Here is a 22,569-nt window from a genome sequence, read left to right as displayed (position 1 = left end):
TCTGAGGTTACTTCCTTCAACTTAGAAATAGAAACAATAGTAGAAATAGCTAGAATTGTAGAAAAGACTTGAATGGGTCTAGTTGAAGAAAAATAGAAAGAAGTACTAATTATGTCCAAAACTAATGTACTATTCAAAAATAAATTACCAATAGGTGGTATACACAATGAAATACTTAAAACTAAAGAACTGATTGGAACAAAAATTGGTGGAGTTAAAGCTGAAGTTGAAAAAACTATAGAAGATACTGGAAAAGTTAGTATACATCGTGCTGAAGAAATTGACACAATTGGAGAACTGGCAGCTATGCATAATTCTGAAGTACATTGCTTAGGAGATGATGAAGAGGGTTGTATCTCATTAGACGAGGTGGCTGACACTTCCATTGTAGATACTTGGAGCTATGAGCTAGCAATTGCAGATGATATATTTGAGGTGGTGGCAATCATACTTGCTGAAGCTATCTCCAACCCCAATGATGTAGCAGTTTTAGGTGGAGAACGAGGAAGGGAAGTAATGACTTATATTTTCATAGGATCATCTTCTTCATCTTCTTCCTTGTCTTCCTCTTTCACTTCTTCCTCCTTCTTTTCATCATCAACCCTTAATGTCTGATAAACTTGAACATCAAAAGTAACACATGGTGTGCTATCCTCTTCATCATCATCACTATCACCATCATCATCCTTCATTTCTACTGGATCATCACTAGGCTTATGTAGATGATAGATGTTCTTCCACATGTTTTTTTTATCTCTAACAACATGCTCAATATCTTTGATTAAAATAAAAAATTTGTTGAATCTAATCATCATTTTACCTTCATTGTCTTTCATGGCTGTCCTGACTTCTGCATCTGTAAGATTTGGTAGTAACCTCCTCAGAGATTGTTCATAAATATCTTTTTCTGTCTGTACAACAAATTCCTACCTTGGTTGCAATCTTTCTAACAATTCTTTTGAGATTTTAGGAGCAATTTGATCCAGCGAATACTTCCATTTTCCCATTTTGGTGAGTACCAATTCCTCAATTTGCATCTTTTCAGCATTAGGCCTTTGTCTCAAACTTGAGAGCCTTGAAGTTTGTTATGCCTGCTATTTCTTCCATTTGTTTCCATATTCCCTGGAAGGTAAGTGGGGGCTTGCTAAGCACAACTTCACCTTTTCCTTTTCCTTTTGATCTCCTAGTGAAAATAGTTGTGGAGGCCATTGGTGGCTTGGTAATGATTACCCTAGCATTTTTCTTTGTTGGCTCTACCTCCTTCTCAACTTCTTGTTCTTCTCCTTCTTCTCCTTCTTCTTCTTCTTCATCCTCTCCTTTGCCCTCGATAAGCATTAGAGGACTAGTAGAAATTTTTCATCTTAGCTAAAGCTCAATTCTTGCTTTGGCCTCATCATATGTACCCAAAATTGGTTGCTTGGGATCTATAGGTTCATTTACAAAGGCTTCAATATTATCCTTGGTTTCATCAATATTTACCTCATATGGGAGAGGTTTTACCCATGCAAATCAGTGCTTTATTGCCTGAATGTACACTTTATCACAGTCAATCATGAAGCACACATCATCTTTATAATGCTCAACAAGGTTAGGAGGAATCCTAAACCTATTGTTCATCCTTTCCTTGAAATCTTCAAAGTACTTATCCATAATGCAATTAAAGTTTACACCCATTTATGCAATGAACTCATTTATCTATTACAAGATAGGAACATCTTTTCTCCACACAACATAACCTTTAGATGGGAAAAAAAATTGCACATAAAAGAAAAGACATGTCAACAAAGAACCAAATTTGCAAGGGTTGTTCTTTGAAGTCCTAATACTGTCCATATTCTTGTTCAATTGTTTTAGTAGTAACTCTGACAAGTCAAATTCCATGTTTTTCTTTACAACCTTAAATGCTAAGTCCACTGTCTCACATGGAACATTGTTCAATCGACTAGAGCTACAAATATTTTGGGAAATTACATAAATACCAAATCTCAATTCCACATTAGAAACAATGCTAATTTTAAAACCTCTACCATCCCACTCAACAAGGGTTTTCCTCTAGAGTTCATCCCAACTTGGGGGTTTGGTAGATTTTGCTTTGTTTAGCATGGGGAGACCAGTAATCTTATGAATCATCTTCTTGGTTATTAACATAGGCTACTTTAACCATAATTGACCATTATGCACACAACTAAGAATGTATCTAATCCACTTAATTTGAAAACTTCTTGGCAGGTGTGTGATATGAGTTAACCCTTTTGTTTCTAGGTGCTTATGCTCGAGTTTTAATGAACGATGAACACACATCTCACCTAAAGCACTATCCATTTCTAGGGTTCCAATTTCCTCAATAGAGCACCTAAAATGAGTAAGAATGTTGTTAATTAATAGTACCTTTTGTGGAATTTGAGATTGTGCACCATTAGGGTCGAGTGCTTTCGTAGCTGCTGGAACTAGCTTGAAGTTTGGTGATTTCCACTCCACACCCTTAACCAACATTTCTAAACTTCTTTTTGCCTTGGTAATGCTAGTGCTTCTAGATGTCATCATTACATGGTAAGTGAAAGATTTTTTTTGAACAAATTGTTAACTGGAAATTCTAAAATTGTGGTGAAAAATGAAGTCAAATTTTGCCCTTTATGAATAAAATTCACCATTAATGCTAGGTACCATAATGACATAGTGCGTGACAGACTGTCATCCACTCACTAGCTGAGTAGAAACTTATGATTTGGTGATCAAACAAACTTTCATTACTCCCAACCTCACTCGATGAAACCCGATCTCATGTGATTCCTTTCTATGTGAAATACTGATTTGGATCTTCTTCTTTTGTCCATTTGGAAGTACTCGAGATATAGCTTGAAAATATAGTTCTAGTTCCTCCTTCATGAGTCTAATTGGAAATGGTGGAGTCACCCAATTTTTGAGTGACATGGCCATCATTTGAACTATTCTACTAGGTAGATTTGGGAATCCACTACAGTCTCATCTGCTTCCTGATGTTATCCATTTTAGCTTTCTTGACATATTCAATTCTTCCTATATTCATGTAGTTTTTAGCTATATGACCAATTTCAGTGCATGTATAGCATCTTACTGTTGAATCTCTCTTTCTCAAATGATGCCTTGTATAGTCTATGCAAATGTGTCTGTATTCTCCACAATAGTGACATCTACACCAAGTATTGTAGTCCCATCCAAACATTGCCTTGACTATTTGTTTAGCTGGATTAAATGTTTTAGATCTACATTGAGATGCCTTGTGACCTTGTTTCTTACATTTGTGACATTTACCTTCAAATTTTTGTTCCTCCTTGAATTCATTATCTTTATGACCATATTTACTGCAATTGTAAAAAAAATTATTGAATTTTACCTTTCCATTGCTCCAACATTTGTTTGATGTATGATCTAACTTACCATAGTGATTGCAAGTAGGTCTTTGATTCCTTTGGGCACCTTGTTTGATTCCTTTCATTGATTTTCTTTTCAGAGATTAGATCAGTGTTCAATCTTTCATTGATTTGTCTTTTAGTGATTAGATCATTCCTTAAACTTTCATTTTCAGATCTCGGATTCATGATTTGCTCATTTGCATTGGAGAGCTGATTGATAAGACTTTCTTCTTGAAGCGATTGACTTTGATTTGCATTGTTCCTTGCCTCCAAGTCTTCACTGGCCTTATTCCTTTGTTCCAAAATAACACACATTCTTATTGACTGAACTTCTTGTTCTCTTTTCATTGTTCTTGCCTCTTCTTGCAAAGAGCCATTATTTTCTAGGAGTTCTTTGATTGCGTCATTTGATTCATCTAAACTGCTTGAAGGGAAAAATTCATCAATCTTTTCTTCAACATACTGGTGGTCATTCATTTGTCTTGCAAGTTCCTTCCTTCTTTCAAGGGATTGGGAATGATGTTCTTTTTCTTCCTTGAGATGAGCTATGGTCATTTCCAGATCTAGCTGCTCATTATCAATAGCTTTATCAAGTCTCAATATCTCTATTGTCCTTGATCTTTGCTCAAGTTGTCAAGCTTTATCCTAAGAACCACTTTGCTTTGATACCAATTGTTGAAAATAATCAAGACTAGCTAGGTTACTAAGCGGGGAGGGATGAATCAGTAACCTCAAAAAGTTTAAATCAATTCAGTACTTAACCATATAAATCATTTACCATTTATTCATTCATCTAATCTACTACATGCATGAGAAAAGATAAACATTCATAACACATGAACATAGTATTTTGGTGACCCAAAATCCTTCAAAATAGAAAGTAAAACTAGGGTGCGGATGATACCCACAAAACTTCACTACTGCACTATAAATTTGGCATGTTAGGGCTTACATTGACCACTTCTGATGATCTGCCCCATTAAGAGTAATTTGGACTGCTAGATCCACCTTGTTAGAGGTTTTACAAACATACAATGAAGTATGCACTCTGTTAAGAGATTTATAAAAAGACTATTAAGTCTACCCTGTTAAAGGATTTAGAAAATTGATTCACCTATTAGGATGAAATAGTATATCTAACTTACAACTTGATTTCTGATTAGATCTTTGAAGTATAGATCACCTTGTATGACTGATATATCTTTGTTGCTCCTTAATGACCTTGTTGTAAACTCTTCTTTGTTGTTGATTCACATTCACTCTTATCAAAACATTACATATCATTCCTTCATATTCTCATCCATATATTGCAAATGATACAATACATACATATATACCATTCCAACAATTAGAGTTACAAGGTCACCTAAATCACAAGTAAAAAAAATATTACTGAGTCAGCCAATCAGTAGAAAACTTGAGCTCTTCATGCTGACTTGGTGACCTTCTAATACTCAACGTCCATTACATTACTCAACATCATCATGCACTTTGTAGAAGTGAAAGCTCGGTCCATACTAATCATACAACATAGCTTGGAACTCGGTAACCATTTGAGACTTGGTAGATATAGAGTCACTCAGTAGATACTGAATCCTTTGATTACCTTGCTATCACTTGATAAACACTACACATCCATCATTTTGTAGAAACTTGCTTTACATCACACAAATTGATAACTCAGTAGACGCTATGAAGCTCGATAAACACTGTTGAACTACACACTCACTCAATAGATTTAGGAATGCTCAGTATGAACTTCTTAAGTGATGATGAACTTACAAGGTAATCATTGAATGCTCGATATAAACTGTAGACTAAGTGATGAGCTTGGTAGCCATTCAGAATTGAATAAGCGTTATCACTAAAAAAAATACAAAATAATGCCAATAGTCTCCCCCTTTGGCATTAGTGACAAAAACACTTATGAGCCTTATGTACACTGACATACTGATTTTGGATTTTTCAAAATTGATCTTTGTAAAGCTGTTGTATATACATATCTTACATATCTCACATATCTCCCCCATAAATATTGTATAGTACATACATAGCTTATTATTCTACATATATCAATCTATTTTCTCCACAAGTCTCTTATCATTTCTTACTCCCATGTCTCCTACTATCTCTTACTCCCCCTTTTTGACAATAATGCCAAAGAGTATATGTAATATATTCAAATAGAGACAACAAAATGTGAGAGAAATTTATAGTGTACCTTGAGAATAAGAGCCAATTCCTTATCCCAATTATCGTGGAAAATTTTGTAGGTGGAGAGTGCCACTAAAACTTTTGCAGAAAGTTCCATCATATGATCTGCTATGGAAAAATTGTTATCCTAAACCAATGTTTTTGAATATGCAATGTGTTTCTACATTGAGTCCATAACTAGAAGGATCATATTTTGTATATCAATCAGTGTGGACCTGATCTTGGCTTCCTCTCTTAGTAATTCTACCTACATTTTTGACAAAAATTTTCACCTTCATGTGATGTGATGAGCTTGAACTAGGGTCAAGATGTAGCATTTGAGCACTTGCCTTCATATCAGTCTTATTTAGTTTATCATTTATCTCCTTAGTATACTCGGTAACATCACAAAGCTTGCCAAGAAGTGATGTTACATTGGTGAAGGCTTGTTCAAGATTGCACAAAATTGTAGATAGCTCTACCTAGTTAATGGCAATGTGCTCGAGCATGTTATTATCAAACTTCTTCTCTACCTTCTCTATGAGCTTTTCTTGGCCATAGGTATCCTCATTGAACTTATTTATAGCTTCTTCCAAGTGAAACTAAATGTGTTGATATGAGTCAAAATCAACACCTATAGCTTCAGTTATTATATTTTTGGTATTTTCAATTATGGTGAACTCTCTATCCATCTCATCTCTTAATTGTGGCATTCTCATTTCATCAACTGTGGCATTGTCCAAATACAACTTAGTAATTACAATTTCTTTGTCCAAGTCAATGTCTTCATCAATAGCTTTTGTAGTAAGCAGAAGTTTTAGAGGAGTCTTTGGTTTTACTTTTGAGCTTACTTCCTTGGACTTAGAAATAGAAACAATAATAGAAATAGTCAGACTTGCAGAAAAGACTTGCATAAGTCCAGTTGAAGGAAAACTAAAAGAATTACTAATTGTGTCCAAAACTGATGTACTATTCAAAAATAAAGTACCAATAGGTGGCATAGACATTGAAATACTTACAACTGAAGAACTGGTTGGAACAAAAATTGGTGCAGTTAAAGCTGAAGTTGACAAAACTATAGAACATACTAGAAAACTTACTATACATGGTGCTGAAGAAATTGACACAATTGGAGAACTGGCAACTATGCATACTACTAAAGTAGATTGCTCAGGAGCTGATGAAGAGGGCTACAACTTGGTCAATGAAGTGGCTGACAGTTCCATTGTAGATACCTGGATATGTGAGGTAGCAAGTGCAGATGATATATCTCAGGTGGTGGCAATCATACTTGCTAAAGCTATCTCCAACCCTAATGATGTAGCAATTTTAGGTGGAGAATGAGGAAGGGAAGCAATGACTTCTGCTATTATTTTCATAGGATCATCTTCTTCATCTTCTTCCTTTTCTTCCTTTTCAACTTCTTCCTCCTTCTTTTCATCATCAACCCTTAATGCCTGATAATCTTGAACATCAAAAGTAACAGATGGTGTGTTATCCTCTTCATCATCATCCTTGATTTCCACTGGATCATCATTAAGTTTATGTAGATGATAGATGTTCTTCCACATGTTTTTTTTTTATCTCTAACAACATTATGAATATCTTTGATTAAAATCATACATTTGTGGAATCTAATCATCATTTTACCTTCATTGTCTTTCATGGCTACCTTGACTTCTACATCTGTAAGATTTGGCAGTAACCTCCTCAAAGATTATTCATAAATATCTTTTTCTTTCTGTATAGAAAATTCCCACCTTGGTTGCAATCTTACTAACATTTTTTTTGAGATTTGAGGAGCAATCTGATCTAGGGAATACTTCCATTTTCCCATTTTGGTGAGTACCAATTCCTCAATTGGCATCTTTTCAGCATCAGTCCTTGTCTCAAACTCGAGAGCCTTGAAGTTTTTCATACCTACTCCTCCCATCTATTTCAATCTTTCCTTGAAGGTAAATGGGGGCTTGCTGAGCACAACTTCACCTTTTCCTTTTCCTTTTCCTTTTGATCTGCTAGTGAAAATAGTTGTGGAGGCTATTGGTGACTTGGTAATGATTATCTTGGCCTTCTTCTTTGCTAGCTCTGCCTCCTTCTCAACTTCTTCTTCTTCTTCTTCTTCTTCTTCTTCTTCCTCTTCTTCTTCTTCTTCTTCTTCTTCTTCTTTTTCTTCATCCTCTCCTTTATCCTTGGTAAGCATTAGAGGACCAATGGCAGTTTTCATCTTAGCTATCTTCCTCTTTCCTTTGCTAAATTGCCTAGGGTAGCTTGATTTCAAGCGCAATTCTTGCTTTTCCCTCATCATATGTACCAAAAATTTGTTTCTTGGGATCTATAGGTTCATTTATGAAGGCTTCAATAATATCCCTAGTTTCATCAATATTTACCTCATATGGGTGAGGTTTTACCCATGCAACTCAGGGCCTGACTGCCTAAATGTACACTTTATCACAATCACCCACGAAGCACACATCATCTTTATAATTATCAACAAGCTTAGGAGGAATTTCGAACCTATTTTTCATCCTTTCCTTGAAATCTTCAAAGTAATTATCCATAATGTTGTCAAGGTTTACACCCATTTTTGCAATAAACTCATTTATTTGATAAAGGAAAGGAACATCTTTTCTCCACACAATAGAACCTGTAGATGGGAAGAAAATTTGCACATAAAAGAAAACACATGTCAAAAAAGAACCAAATTTGGAAGGGTTGTTCTTTGAAGTCCTAATACTATCCATATTCTTGTTCAATTGTTTTAGCAGTAACTCCGACAAGTCAAATTCCATGTTTTTCTTTACAACCTTAAATGCTAAGTCCACTGCCTCACATGGCATGTTGCTCAAATAACTAGAGCTATAAATCTTGTGGGCAATTAAATGAATACCAAATCTCAATTCCACATAAAAAATAATGCTAATTTTCAAACCTCTACCATCCCAACTCGGCTAGGGTTTTCTTCTGCAGTTCATCCCGACCTAGGTTTTTTGTAGATTTTGCTTTGTTTAGCATCAAGAGACTAGTAATCTTATGAATCATCTTCTTCATTATTAACATGGGCTACTCTAACCATAATTTACCATTGTGCACATGACTAAGAATTTATCTAATCCACTTAATTTAAAAATGTTTTTGCAGGCCTTTTTGTTTCTAGGTGCTTATGCTTGTGTTTTAATGAACCATCAACACACATCTCCCCTAAAGCACTATCCATTTCTAGGGTTCTAAATTCCTAAATAGAACACTTAAAGTGAGTACAAATTTTGTTAATTAATAGTACTTTTGGTGGAATTTGAGATTTTGCACCATTAGGGTCGAGTGCTTCTGCAACTGCTGGAACTAGCTTGAATTTTGGGGCTTTCCACTCCACACCCTTAACCAACATTTTTCAACCTCTTTTTTCCTTTCTATTTCTAGTGCTTTCAAATTCCATCATTTTTCGATAAGTGAAATAATTTTTTTGAACAAATTCTTCACTGGAAATTAGCTCGAAATCACCTGGATGCACCTAGAAATCTCTTAGCTCTGTGAATTCTAAAATTGCCCTGAAAAATGAAGTCAAATTCTACCCTTTATGATGAAAATTCACCATTAATGCTAGGTAAAATAATGACATAGTGCATGATAGACTGTCATCCACTCACTAGCTCGGTTGAAACTTGTGATTCAGTGATCAAACAAACTTTCATTGCTCCCAAACTTTCTCGGTAAAACCTGATCTCATGTGATCCCTTTATATCTGAAATACTAATTTGGATCTTCTTCTTTCTTCCATCTAGAACTCCTCGAGATATAGCTTGAAAATATAGTTCCAGTTCCTCCTTGATGAGTCTAATTGGAAATGGTGGAGTCACCCACTTTTTTAGTGACATGGCTATCATTTGAATTGTTTTGCTCGGTAGATTTGGGAATCCACTATTGTCTCATCTACTTCCTAATGTTATCATCTTTAGCTTTCTTCTCATCTTCAATTCTTCCTATATTCATGTAGTTTTTAGCTATATGACCAATTATGCTACACATATAGTTTCTTACTATTGAATTTCCCTTTCTCAAGTGATGCCCTGTATAGTCTATGCCAATATGTCCATATTATCCACAATAGTGACATCTACACCAAGTATTTTAGTCCCATACAAATATTTCCTTGACTATTTGTTCAGCTTGATTGAATGATTTGGATCTACATTCAGATGCCTTGTGACCTTGTTTCTTGCATTTGTGACATTTAACTTCAAATTTTGGTTTCTCCTTGCATTCATTAGCTTTATGACCATGTTTATTGCAATTGTAAAATTTTCTGTTGAATTTTTCCTTTCCATTGCTCCAACATTTGTTTGATGTATGACCTAACTTACCATAGTGATTGCAAGTAGGTCTTTGATTCCTTTGGACACCTTGTTTGAAGGATTCACCTTCTTCTTTGTAACCAAGTCCTGCTTTACCTTTTTGCCTATGAAGGTTCTACTCACTTTGCTAACTCAATTGATCCATGTTTGCTTGAGATTTCATCATACTTTCATTGAGGTTCTTTTCCAAGATTAGATCAGCTTTCAATCTTTCATTGATTTGTCTTTCAGTGATCAAATCATTCCTTAGACTTTCATTTTCAAATCTAAAATTAATGATTTCCTCATTTGCATTGGAGTGCTGATTGATAAGACTTTCTTGCTGAAGGGATTGACTTTGATTTGCATTTTTCCTTGACTCCAAGTCTTCACTGGCTTTATTCCTTTGTTCCAAAATTTCACACATTCTTATTGATTGAACTTCTTGTTCTCTTTTCAATTTTCTTACCTCTTCTTGCAGAGAGCCATTCTTTTCTAGGAGTTATTTGATTGCTTCATTTGCTTCATCTGAACTGCTTGAAAGGAAAAGGTCGTTAATATTTTCTTCAACATACTGGTGGTCATTCAATTGTCTTGCAAGTTCCTTCCTTCCTTTTAGGGATTGGGAAAGATTCTCTTTTGCTTCCTTGAGTTGAGCTATGGCCATTTCTAGATCTAGCTTCTCATTGTCAATAGCTTTATCAAGTCTAAATATCTCCATTATCCTTGATCTTTTCTCAACTTGTCAAGCTTTATCCTGAGAACCACTTTGCTCTTATACCAATTGTTGGAAATAATCAAGACTAGCTAGGTTACTAAGACAGGAGGGGTGAATCAACAACCTCAAAATCTTTATATCAATTCAGCACTTAACCATATAAATCATTCATCATTCATTCATTCATCTAATCTACTGCATGCATGAGAAAATATAAACATTCATAACATATGAACATAGTATTTTGGTGACCTAGAAATATTCCAAATAAAAAGTAAAACTAGGGTGGGGATGATACCCACAAAACTTTACTACTGCACTATAAAGTTGGCCTGTTAGGGCTTACATTGACCACTTCTAATAATCCATCCCATTAAGAGCAATTTGGACTATTAGATCAGCCTTGTTAGAGGTTTTACAAATATTCAATGAAGTATGCACTCTGTTAAGAGATTTATACAAAGACTATTAAGTCTATGAGTTGTTAAAGGATTTAGAAAACTAATTCACCTATCAAGATGAAACAATAGATCTGACATACAACTTGATAGCTAATTAGATCTTTGAAGTACATATCACCTTTTGTGACTTATATATATTTGATGCTCCTTAATGACCTTTCTGTAAACTCTGCTCTATTGCTAATTCACATTCAATATTATCAAATTATTACATATCATTCCTTTATATTCTCATCCATATATTGCAAATGATACAATACATTACATATATACCATTCCAACAATTACAATTACAAGGTCAGCTAAAACACAAGTAAGAAAAACATTATGAGTCAGCCAATCAGTAGAAAACTTGGGTTCTTCAAGCTGACTTGGTGACCTTTGGATACTCAACATCCAGTACATTACTTAGCATCATCATGCACTCGATAGAAGTAGAAGCTTGGTCCATACTAATCACAAAACATAGCTTGGAACTCGGTAACCACTGGAGACTCAGTAGATATAGTGTCACTTGGGAGATACTAAATGCTTTGATTACCTTGCCATCACTCGGTAGAAACTAGCTTTACATGACATAACCTGACAACTCGATAGACACTATGAAGCTCGATAACCACTACTTGTTTGATGAACATTGTATGCTTGGTAAACACTACTGAACTACACACTCACTCAGTAGCTTTAGGAATGCTTGGTATGGACTGCTTTAGTGATGATCTTACAAGGTAACCAATGAATGCTTTGTATAAACTATAGATTGAGTGATGCACTTGGTAGCCATTCAAAATTGAATAAGTGTTATCACTAATGACAAATACAACTTAATGCCAACAAAAGGTTCCTCTATGGACCTTGGGTCCTAAATACTCCCTGTTGACCAGGAACAGTTGCCATATAAATTCAATTATTCCTAGCCTAAGAGGGATAAATTTAGGCAATATATGGTGTGGCCGGGGAAAACCATAAACTCTCATGATAGAAAATGTGGGAAATAGGAAAATATCTCTCCAATTTTGGTCAAGTCTCTTTCCCTCAAGAAGTAGGGCTGGTCTCAAAAGGCCCTTCAATATATCAAGAGCCCTAAAATATCCTGGATCTAACATTTTCATAATTGCAACACTAAAATTATGGAAAAATGATACATAATTATAAAAATGATATGTGCTATCCCATAACCATGTTCATAACTGCATTGGTAGACTTCTATTTATATTAGAAGTTTGATCAATGAAATCATAACTTATGTACCCTATATTCTTGTATAGAGTCAGATGCATCAGTAGTGAATAGTTATGGAAGGTGAAATCCTTTAATTCCCCACTGTAAGCCTTGGCAATATTCTTTTGCTTTAATTCTAGAATATTATTGACAAAATCATATTCCCCACTATGGTAAGCATCTTATACATCTGTTGCAATTATGAATTTTGCACCATAAACCATATTGAACCCATCCTTACCCACCATCTTATGAACACCATTTACAATTTTAACAAAATAATTCTTGAATTTTTTCAGTGTCATCATGTTGTCGACCTTCTTAGTGTAATCACCCACTTCTTTCAGGTCCATGGGAATATGTTGTAGCGTTGATCTCCTAGTGTATGCCTTGGTGTTTTCTTCGAATATCATCCAACACTACACAATCATCTTCTTTTTTCTCATGTTTCTACAACAAATCTTTGTATAACAATTTCTCATTGAATATGACATCCCTTCTTCTTAGAATTTTATAATTTTTAAAATCCCAAAGCCTATAACAAAATTCATTAATAACAAGGTATTTCTCATGAAGCATTTATTTAATATGAAAATTTTATAAGGTGGATCTATTGCAAATCATTTAAATGAGTATAATACTATTACGAGTCAATTATCTTCTGTGGGTATCAATTTTGATGAAGAAATTAGCGATCTCTTGATTTAATGTATAGGAACATATTCTTGATCATCCTCTAGAAACTTCTCTAGAATTCTTCTGTTAGGTCTATACCTAATCATCACCTTGAATGTAATGATCCAACTCAATAATCTTATCATCAACACATTTTATATCTCCTAAGAAATCAACTATGTTGGCTTGATCTTATAATTTCTTTGGATTTGATCTTTTACTATCACTCGACAATCACTTAATTTTGTTACTAAGTCAATAATGAAATACTTGACCATTGTTTAAGCTTTTTGGCTCAGTATCAACTAACTTTCTCAGTTGATACTAATGCTCGGCCAACACTAGATTTGATCGGCACTAATTGTGGCTCAGTTGACACTAGCATTACTTAGCACCCCTTGGTATTTTACTTTTTTGTTCAGCTAGGCTTAGCCTTATTGACATAAATAATTACTTTACTTTGTCAAAGTTTATCTAGTCATATGTCCATTGTAACTTCCTTTTCATAACTTCAACCTTTTCTCTAGGTGCTATAGTTTTGAGTAACTCTCAAATCCTCTTCATCGATCAAATAGATACCATGTCTAGATTAGGTAGTAATATGTATCATCCATATGTTTAACATCAATGCCGAAACAAAAATTGATTCAATTATAAGCTTCCAACATACCCAAGATTATCTATTGTACTCAAATAGGGTATGTGAAAGGGAGATACATACGGGAAAATTTAATCACCTATTAGGAAGCCATGGACTGGGCCAAATTATCAAACAAAACCTAGTAATGTTCCTAATTGACTACGATAAAGTCTATGATAGAATAGAGTGGAAATTTATCAAAATGATGATGGAATGCCTTGGGTTCCTAGAATTATTTATAAGAATGGTCTCCATACTCATGAGAGATGCTACAACTTTGTTTGAGGTTAATGGTTCAAGATCCAATGAATTCCACATATTGAGGTATGTACAACAAGGATGTCCTCTTCCATCTTCCTTCTTTTTTCTAGCTATAGACTACCTTCACTACATCCTTAGAGATGAGTCTCTATCACCTAGAGTTAAGGGTGTCTTACTCTGAGACCTGGAGCAAATCTAAAATGTGCAATTTTTTGATGATATTGCTTTCCTAATTGATCTTTCATAAAATAATGTTGAAAATATTGTAAAGAAGTTGGATATATTTTTTAAAGCTTCAAGTAGTCAAATTTCCATCAGTAAATCAATAATGCTAGGATGGCAAGATACCCCACAAGACTGGTATGACAAATTTTGGGTTCTCATGGAGAGGGCCAAACCACACTATTAAATATCTTGGCATACCATTCTTAGTATCCCCTAATATCAATAACATGTGGAACAGGGTAAAATGCAAAATTGAAAAGAAGAAGTGGAACATAAATTACCTATCCTTAGCTAATAGAATACAAGTTTGTCAGATGGTCCCAACTGCATACACTATTCACTACTCCTCATCCTGGTTGTTCAATCAAGCCCACATCAACCATATTTAGAAAGTGATTACGAATTTTTTGTGGTCACATGGAAGAGGTTAGTAAAAAAACCATTCAGTAAAATGGGTCTAGTGTATCAAAAGGAAATCAATTGGAGTGTTAGGGTTGAAGGATTTTAGATGGCAAGGATGTGCACTAGCAATCAAGTGGGTAGCTAAGGCATTACAAGGAGAGGAACCTTTGAAATTCATAATAAGGAATAATATTTCTAGAGGGGTCCTTCAACTTGGGATCCTCTTATGTGGTAAATGGAAAATTAGGGTCAGATGTATTCAAGACTATATGGAAAGGATGGGTGTGGGTCAAACACTAGATAGGAGGAGCAAAGTTTATTGACAAGTTGGACAAGCTAAGTGGTGAAAAATCACCATGGTGGAGCTTGGAGAGAAATAAAAAACCTCTAGCCCTATTGCAAGGTTGTTTGGCCAAATATTGGTGCAAAATTGGTATTTTAAAATTTGGCAACCTCATTATAGATGAGATATTTTTTCAATTGGAGGAACTGGCAAGAAACTATCCCCTACCACACTCACATAAGAGAACCTATTCTATCTTAAGATAAGCCTGGTTACAAGCCAAACTACCCTTTAGCTGTGGGGAAATCACAAATAGACTCTCTAATCTAAGATGGCCTAATAGGTCCCCCATTTTGGAAATCATAGCCAAATACATATACAACCTCCTTTTTTATTTAGATTCTATCTTTGACCATCTTAACTATAAATGGAGTACCGACCTTGACCAGCCTATTGGATTAAATGCCCACACACTCTCAAGCATAGACCCATTGAACCGAAGATCATCTCCTTTATTTAGCAAGCCTTACTGCATAAAATCCTAATCATCATGCCTACTAGTAATCCACATTCATGTACTGTCTGCTACCTTCCTTAGTCGATTGATCACATCCTTTTTGACTATCCCTTTACCAAGGGGTTTTGGATGCTTCTCGACATTAAAATTGGACATTGTATCTCCTATTTCATGTTATTACTGGCCACATACCTCATGTATCCAAAGGTTTTAACACTATCTAGGACATTTTCTCTTCTTGACTAGTATGGAAACTTTACATTCATAGAAATGAGGATATCTTTAAGAGTGGACATAAGGTTCTTACTGGGTCTCTATGAAGACTCATTATTCATCATATATTTTTGCGAGTCTCCATTAACTACAAAATTAGGGAGAAAAAATTCCACCAAGTCATTAAGGAATGCACAGAAATCCTCATGAGAGAGGACCTTGCCTTTGACATCCATACTGAACATAATAGAGATGATGAGGATGAATGTACATTGAAAGAGATGTTGAATTAGATTATCAAGAAGAAGAGAGTGGGTATACCTACATCGGCTTCAAGGGATGGTCCTAGTACATTAGGAGAACATTTCGGCCATTCTTTCCAATTCCGACGAGCCTCTCTCCATTCCCCAAATTGCCTCCCTCATTTCTTCCTCCACCGAAAAATCTCCCATTAACTCCGACTACCTCGCCAGAATTTTGAGATTCCTCTCCTCTCATGGAGTCTTCTCCCAAACTCCAATCCTCTCCAAGAGCGGACAAGATGTGGAAAATGCATACAAATACGGGTCGATGGGAATCTCAAAATTACTGGTGGAAGAGAAAGGGAGAAATTATGGAAAATCAAAATCGAAATCTTCTGCGGTGCTTCTGATGATGGAGACGAACCGCGATTTCCTGGAAGCGTGGCATCATTTGTACGACTGCACTGTCCATGGCGGATCTCCGTTCGAGAGGGCTCACAGATCTCATATTTGGGATTTTGTAAATTCAAACCCTAAGTTCAGTGCCATCATCAACGACGCCATGGCCAGCAACTCCCCACTGATAATGAACGTCTTCTTTGCAAATTATGACAGATTTGAGGGCGTCAAATCTCTGGTGGACGTCGGGGGAGGCGTTGGATCAGCAACTTCCATGATTGTTCACAAATTTCCTCACATTCGTGCCATTAATTTCGATTTGCCGCATGTCATTGCTTCCGCTCCGAAAGACATTCCTGGTATTAAAAATCCAAACTTTTTAAATTTTCAACAATCTACAGACATTTTAGTTTCCATATAAGTGATCAATCATGAAATTGTTGCAGGGGTTGAACATGTTGCTGGTGACATGTTTGAGAGTGTGCCTTCTGCTGATGTGATTCTTCTCAAGGTAAAATAATGTGTGTGAAAAGATTATCTATAGCTAATATAATGAATTTAATTGATTAATTATGGTTTCTTTGGTTTATGGTGAAATGCAGTGATGAGGAGTTTGTGAGATTGTTGAAGAATTGTTATGAGGCGATTCCGGAGAAGGGGAAGGTGATAATTGTGGATGCAGTTGTGGAAGAGAATGGATGTTTGGGGTTGGCTTTTGATCTGTTCATGGTGGCTCACACTCATGGTGGAAAGGAAAGATCTGAACATGAGTATAAGATTTTATCTCAAGCTGCTGGATTTAAACGTTATAATATTATTAAATTGCCCTTTGTTCAGGCTGTTGTAGAACTCTTTAAGTTCTGACTGACTTGGGACTTTCTCACCAAGATGGTATTGTAAAATATTATATATGAATAAAGAATTAGTAAGATGCACAATCTAAATAAGTTTTGAGAAAGTCAGATTTTATTGATTCTTAAATTTCTTAGTTTAGATTCATTAAAAAGAACCAACATTAAAAATATTTTTAAGTTGAGAGGCTTTCTACAGTGACAATAATTGTCTTCAATTTAAACATTAATGTAAAAAAAAAAAAGTTATTTCAACAATTTAAACATTTGTAAAAAATTGAAGGTTGTTTCAAAATTTTAAAATGAGTGTAATTTGAAAAATGTTTGTAACATTTTGAAAAAAAAATTGATACACTTAGAAACATTTTATACATTTTATTACAGCATAATAAAATGGAGCACCATAGTTACCAGGTGTTACTCCATTTATTCACCTCTATACCCACATATTCAGGAGGAAATGTCTTTACACTCATCATCTCCTACAACAAATGAAGTGAAAATTAATAACAAGTGCCACATAGTGGCTTCTATTTGCCATAGATTATAATAGTTTTAGTTAACTAGAATTTTATATATATATATATATATATATATATATATATATATATATATACACATATGTATATATCTATACATATGTATATATCTATATATATATATATGTACATATATATATATATTGATGAATAGTCCTTTTCAATTAATAAAATTTACTAAGTTTACAATTCACAAGAAAGGGGCTGGGGGATACAAGATCACCCCGCGAATGAGTTCACACGACCGAAGTCAGAATTAACAACATGGCCTCAGCCAGAAACTATTAAATATTCATAAAATATATATATATATATATATATATTTAACAACCTCAGGCTGGCAAGGTAGTACCAGCAGAGGAAGGATTGTCTTTATCCAGAAATTCCCACGCATCAGTGGGATTGTGGGGAAGATTTGGAATAGTCAAGCCGTCAGCAGCATCATCTGAGGTAGTCGCAATCTCTGTATCCTTCTTGTCTCGCCATGGAGGATAAATTGCCAAGGCCAGCCAAGGAAACTTGCCAGAGTGCGCCCGTCCAGGGGGAGGAGTCGGGGACCAGCCAGAAGCCTGCCCAGGGGGAGGAGCCGGGGACCAGCCAGAACCAGAACTCAGTGGGGAAGTGGAGCGGTGCCTCCAACCACCATGTCCATCGCTGGGAGAGTGGTGGTGGGAAACCTGGGAGCGCAGCGTGTGTGAATGGCGGCCAGAGGACTAGCATCGAGAATGGCGACCGCGAGACGAAGAGGCATCCGGAGGCACTCTAGCAATGGTGCATGGAGCATTGCCCCAATGATTTAACAATTCCTATAAGTGCACAACTTCTAGGTAAACTTTATTAGCTTGCACCTGTATCTGTATAATGACATTGTTACAAATGCATGCCTTAGTGTACATTGCAATGTTAACATCCAAAAAGTTGTGAGTGAATAAAACTACATTCCTATCTTTCCATAGAGAAAACAAAATTTCCATCCTGAAGGTATGTCAAATCTGGGAGAACTTTCGAGGAATTCTGGGGGAATCATCCAGCAGGATCATTTGCCTCGAAAAAGGTTTGGGCCTGAAAGGCTTGAAAAAATTATGAATCCAGTGCCAATAATTCTGAGCATGCTTGCAAAACCATAAAATATGCAAAAAGGACTCAGGTTGACCATAGAAGGGGCATCTGGGATCAAGAACCCCAATGTGCTTGAGCCAAGGCCCTAGGGGAAGTCATTCGAAGGAAAAGCACCAAGCAAAGTGGGCAATCTTAGGTTCTATAATGGCAATCCAAATGGTGTCGAAACATTTTCTCCATTGAGAAAGTGAAGATTACAAATGCCACCATTGATTAAGCATGTCCACCATTGGAAGGTGGGGCGAAAGCCATTTGTACCCCATATTGGGCTTATAATTTGTAAATGGAGTGGCAGGATACCAGTTCCAATCATGCCACCAAGGACGAACAGACTAAATCCCCACTCTATGAACTAAGTGCACAGGGATGGAAGACAACAGAAGGTCATAAGTTTGGCAATTGGAATTGACAAGGCAGTACTGAACTTGCATATCCTCCCATGACCTGAAATTCATGATGACTCTTGAAAAAAAATCCTTGGTATTGTGGATGCCACGTTTAAAGAAACATAGAGCACTGGCACCTTGAGTATTGGCAAGAGGAGTACCCTAGATGGCAAACAGGGGAGACCAAAAAATGTTTTTTTGATTTAAGGATAGCCCATTGCGAAACTCATCACCAGCCTAATGAAGCCAAGGTTTAACAGCTTCTCAGGCTTTCCAGATGCTCTTTATAACAAAAGAGCACTGTATGACCATTGGTTCACGCATAGTGAGAAGGGTCTGAAAACCAATCCCCTTCCACGTTGGTCTATTAATAGGGAAGCCAAAAGAAATGCAATGCCTTACCAATATCTTCCAGGCTTCATCTCCAGAAATAGCTCTTATAATCCATTTAGCACAGAGGGCAAGGCCCTGCTTCTGAGTGGAAAGCAGGCTGAGACCCCCAAATTCCCTTGGGAGACAACAAAAATCCCAAGCAACTCCATGAAAACCATGATGGTTAGAACTAGAGGCCCAAAGAAAATCTCTGAGCAAAAGTTCTAGTTTGAGATAGGAAGCTTTGGAGGGAGCCCAACAGGAAGAATAGTACACATGGGTGGCAACCAGGATCTTAGAACAAATCTAGAATTTACCAGCAAGAGAAAGCGGCTTAGTGATCCAATAATCAAGATTTTTGCTAATCTTTGCAAGCACATCATTCCAAAGTTCCACAAGGGAAGCTTGGAAAGCAAAGGGAATGTCAAGAAAGCGAAAGATTTCTGCATGAGTAACTCATTTCCATTGAAACAGGGTGAGCCAAGGTGGAGCTGGCAAAAAAGATTGGCGGTAGCAGAGCATTTTATGCCATTGAATGGCAGAGCCAGAGGCTTGACAAAAAGTGTCCAGACAATTTAAAGCATTTTTGATGTTTTCTTCATCTTCAAGAAGAGTAAGAAAAGAATCATCAGAAAAATGACCAATGACTAACTGGGAGGAAGAATTAGGCAAGGAAATGCCACGGACCAGTCCTGAAGACACAGAGTGAGCAAGTAAATAACCAAAACCTTCAACAACAAGGACATAAAGTGTTGGAACTAGTGGACAACCTTGCCTGATGGAGTGAAAAAGTCCAAAAGCCTCAAATTGCAAATTATTGATGGTGCTGCAAGCATTAGCATCACCAAAGAGCATCTCCACAGACTGAATGAAATTGGGACCAAAACCCAAAGCCTGAAGCATAGCCAAAATGAAAGGCCATTCAATGCGATCATAGGCTTTAATAAAATCTATCTTTAAAAAGATAGTCTATTGCTTGGACTTATAGGCCCATTCCATACCTTCCTAGATAGAAATGATGTTGTCAAGAATATACCTAGATTTGATGAAGCCAGTTTGTTCAGGCTGCACAATTAAAGGCAGCATATGGCAAATTTTGAGAGAGAGCACCTTGGCAATGATCTTATAAGACACATTCAGGAGGGTGATGGGCCTCCAATTGCATATGTCCTCAGGATCACCAGCTTTAGATATGAATTTAATATTTCCTTTATTTATGATCGCTTCTAAGCTTTTAGAATGATATTCTTCAAGATAGACTTTGTGCAGATCAGGACCAATTTGCTCCCAAAGATGTTTGTAAAATTCACAAGGAAATCCATCACACCCAGGGGATTTTTCATCCACCATAGAGTAAACTGCCTCTTTAAGGTCTTAGTGGGAAAGAAGTTGCTCACAGAAAGCTCGTTGCTCAATCGCGAGGCGATCTGGAGTACCAGTGATACACTTTCTGAGAGCCTCCTCCTAAGCAAACGAATTGCCCTACAAAGCAAAGACGTTCTCATAGTGAAGAACAAATGCTTGTAGGATGTCGGGTAGACTGGAAAGAACATCAGTTCCCTGTTTTATCTTTTTAATCCCAACATTGGTATGATGGGCTCAGAGAGCTTGGAAGAACTCCTTCGAGGCTTTGTCGCCAACCTCCAACTAGTAAAGACGGGCTTTGATTTGGGCTCCTCGAGCAGCATAGTTATCAGCAATTTTCTTATCATGGCAAAGCTTGGCAAGCTGAATTTGTAAATCCACGTCAAAGGGGTCGAAGGTGAGAGCTTTAAAGGCTTTTTTGAGGGCAAGGGTGTTGGCTTCATAAGACCATTTTTTGAAGATTTCTAGCTGATGCCTGTAGATGTGCAAAAACTGAGTAGTTCTGGTAATGGTGTCATTCAACCATTGAATCCAACCTCGATGGGAATGCAGACATGGCTCCAAATTTCAGACACATTGGATGTGGAAGATGGTGGAAGCATGCAACAACACAGACGTGTTGAGGAAGAATTGAGACTTGGCCACCTTGGGGACAACAGTTTGCCAAGAAATGCCAAAATAAATGGGATAGTGGTCTAACAACGTCACATCTGTCAAGGGAATGATAGGTAAATCACAATCTTCAGAAAAAGAGAAAAAAGATTGCATCGAGATCATAGCACGATCAAGACATTTCAAAATGCGGTCAGGCCCAGCTCAAAAATTGGACCAAATGTGCTAGGCCCCAATACCATGGCGGCGGTTTGTATTGGGATAAAAAAGGCCCAATTTATTTCGCATTTAAAACTAGGCTTCTCTTTCCCCAGCTGTCTAATGGAAAGGCAGAATGCCATCTTTTTCAGAGGCCACTTCAACCATATTGAAGTCCCCACACAGGACCTAAGTAGCTGGCGGCAAGTTCTCAGCAAGCCAAACCCACATTTGTGCCCTTTCCACAACATCATTGGAGGCATAAACATTAATGACTCCAAAAGAATGATTGTTAATGGAAAGCAAAAGCCAAATAATACGGTCTGTGGGGTCAAAACCGTGCGAGATAATAGAAGAATGAAGGCAAGGTGACAAGAGAGTAACTACACCACCTCGGCCAGCTTCATGTTGAGAAAAAAAAATAACGCTATCCTACCAAATGACGTGGCATGCAATAGAAAGCATGAAACTAGAAATCTTAACTTCTTGCAGGCAAAGAAAATCTAAATTCCCAAGTCTATGATGGGTATCCCGGACATAGAACTTTCTAGGGAGGTCTGTAAGACCTCGAACATTCCATGAGAGAAAGTTAATGAGAACTCTTCCATTTCATTCTTGTCCTCCAGAGAGGAGTAGCTATTCTGTAAAAAGGTAGAAACCGAGTGGAAGTCAGACGAGAAATCCTCTGGATTTACAGCCTGCCATTTTACGCCTGATATCTCCACACGTCAAGGAGGACTACAAGAATGCCTTGTTGCTAGTGGTACTATGGAAGAAACTGTAAGAGGAGTATGAGCCCCAGCCAAGGGTGAGGCCCTAGCAGTCACCTTGATCCCCTGCAAACCAGTAGGGTTTGAAACTTGCGAAACCCCCAAAACAAGTGCAGTGAAAACCGCTAGTGTCTCCAAGCTAGTAGGTGTTGACACTTTTGTGGAAGTAGGAGGAATCGCAATAAAC

At 36.6% G+C, this 22,569-nt stretch overlaps 1 protein-coding gene across 1 annotated transcript; it reads left to right on the top strand.

Moving 5' to 3' along the window:
* Window positions 1-306: 306 nt before the first annotated feature.
* LOC149575071 ((R,S)-reticuline 7-O-methyltransferase-like) lies at window positions 307-17,034 on the top strand. Its single transcript, XM_089815992.1, has 4 exons — window positions 307-513; window positions 15,887-16,529; window positions 16,617-16,681; window positions 16,753-17,034. The coding sequence occupies exons 1-4, from the start codon at window positions 307-309 to the stop codon at window positions 17,032-17,034; spliced, it is 1,197 nt and encodes a 398-aa protein (XP_089672118.1).
* The last annotated feature ends 5,535 nt before the right edge of the window (window positions 17,035-22,569 follow it).

This window comes from Cupressus sempervirens, chromosome 2, assembly GCF_028749045.1.
Source record: "Cupressus sempervirens isolate cs-2001-9-10 chromosome 2, ASM2874904v1, whole genome shotgun sequence".
In the NCBI taxonomy this organism is placed as follows: domain Eukaryota; kingdom Viridiplantae; phylum Streptophyta; class Pinopsida; order Cupressales; family Cupressaceae; genus Cupressus; species Cupressus sempervirens.
This window is presented reverse-complemented; position numbering and strand designations above follow the sequence as displayed.

Excerpts from the sequence above, each read along its gene's own strand:
- LOC149575071 (XM_089815992.1), top strand. The coding sequence starts at position 307 with ATGCATAATTCTGAAGTACATTGCTTAGGAGATGATGAAGAGGGTTGT. Across the intron at positions 514-15,886 it reads GTGGAGAACGAGGAAGGGAA|GAGAACATTTCGGCCATTCT; the intron begins GTAATGACTTAT and ends CTAGTACATTAG. Across the intron at positions 16,530-16,616 it reads CGCTCCGAAAGACATTCCTG|GGGTTGAACATGTTGCTGGT; the intron begins GTATTAAAAATC and ends AAATTGTTGCAG.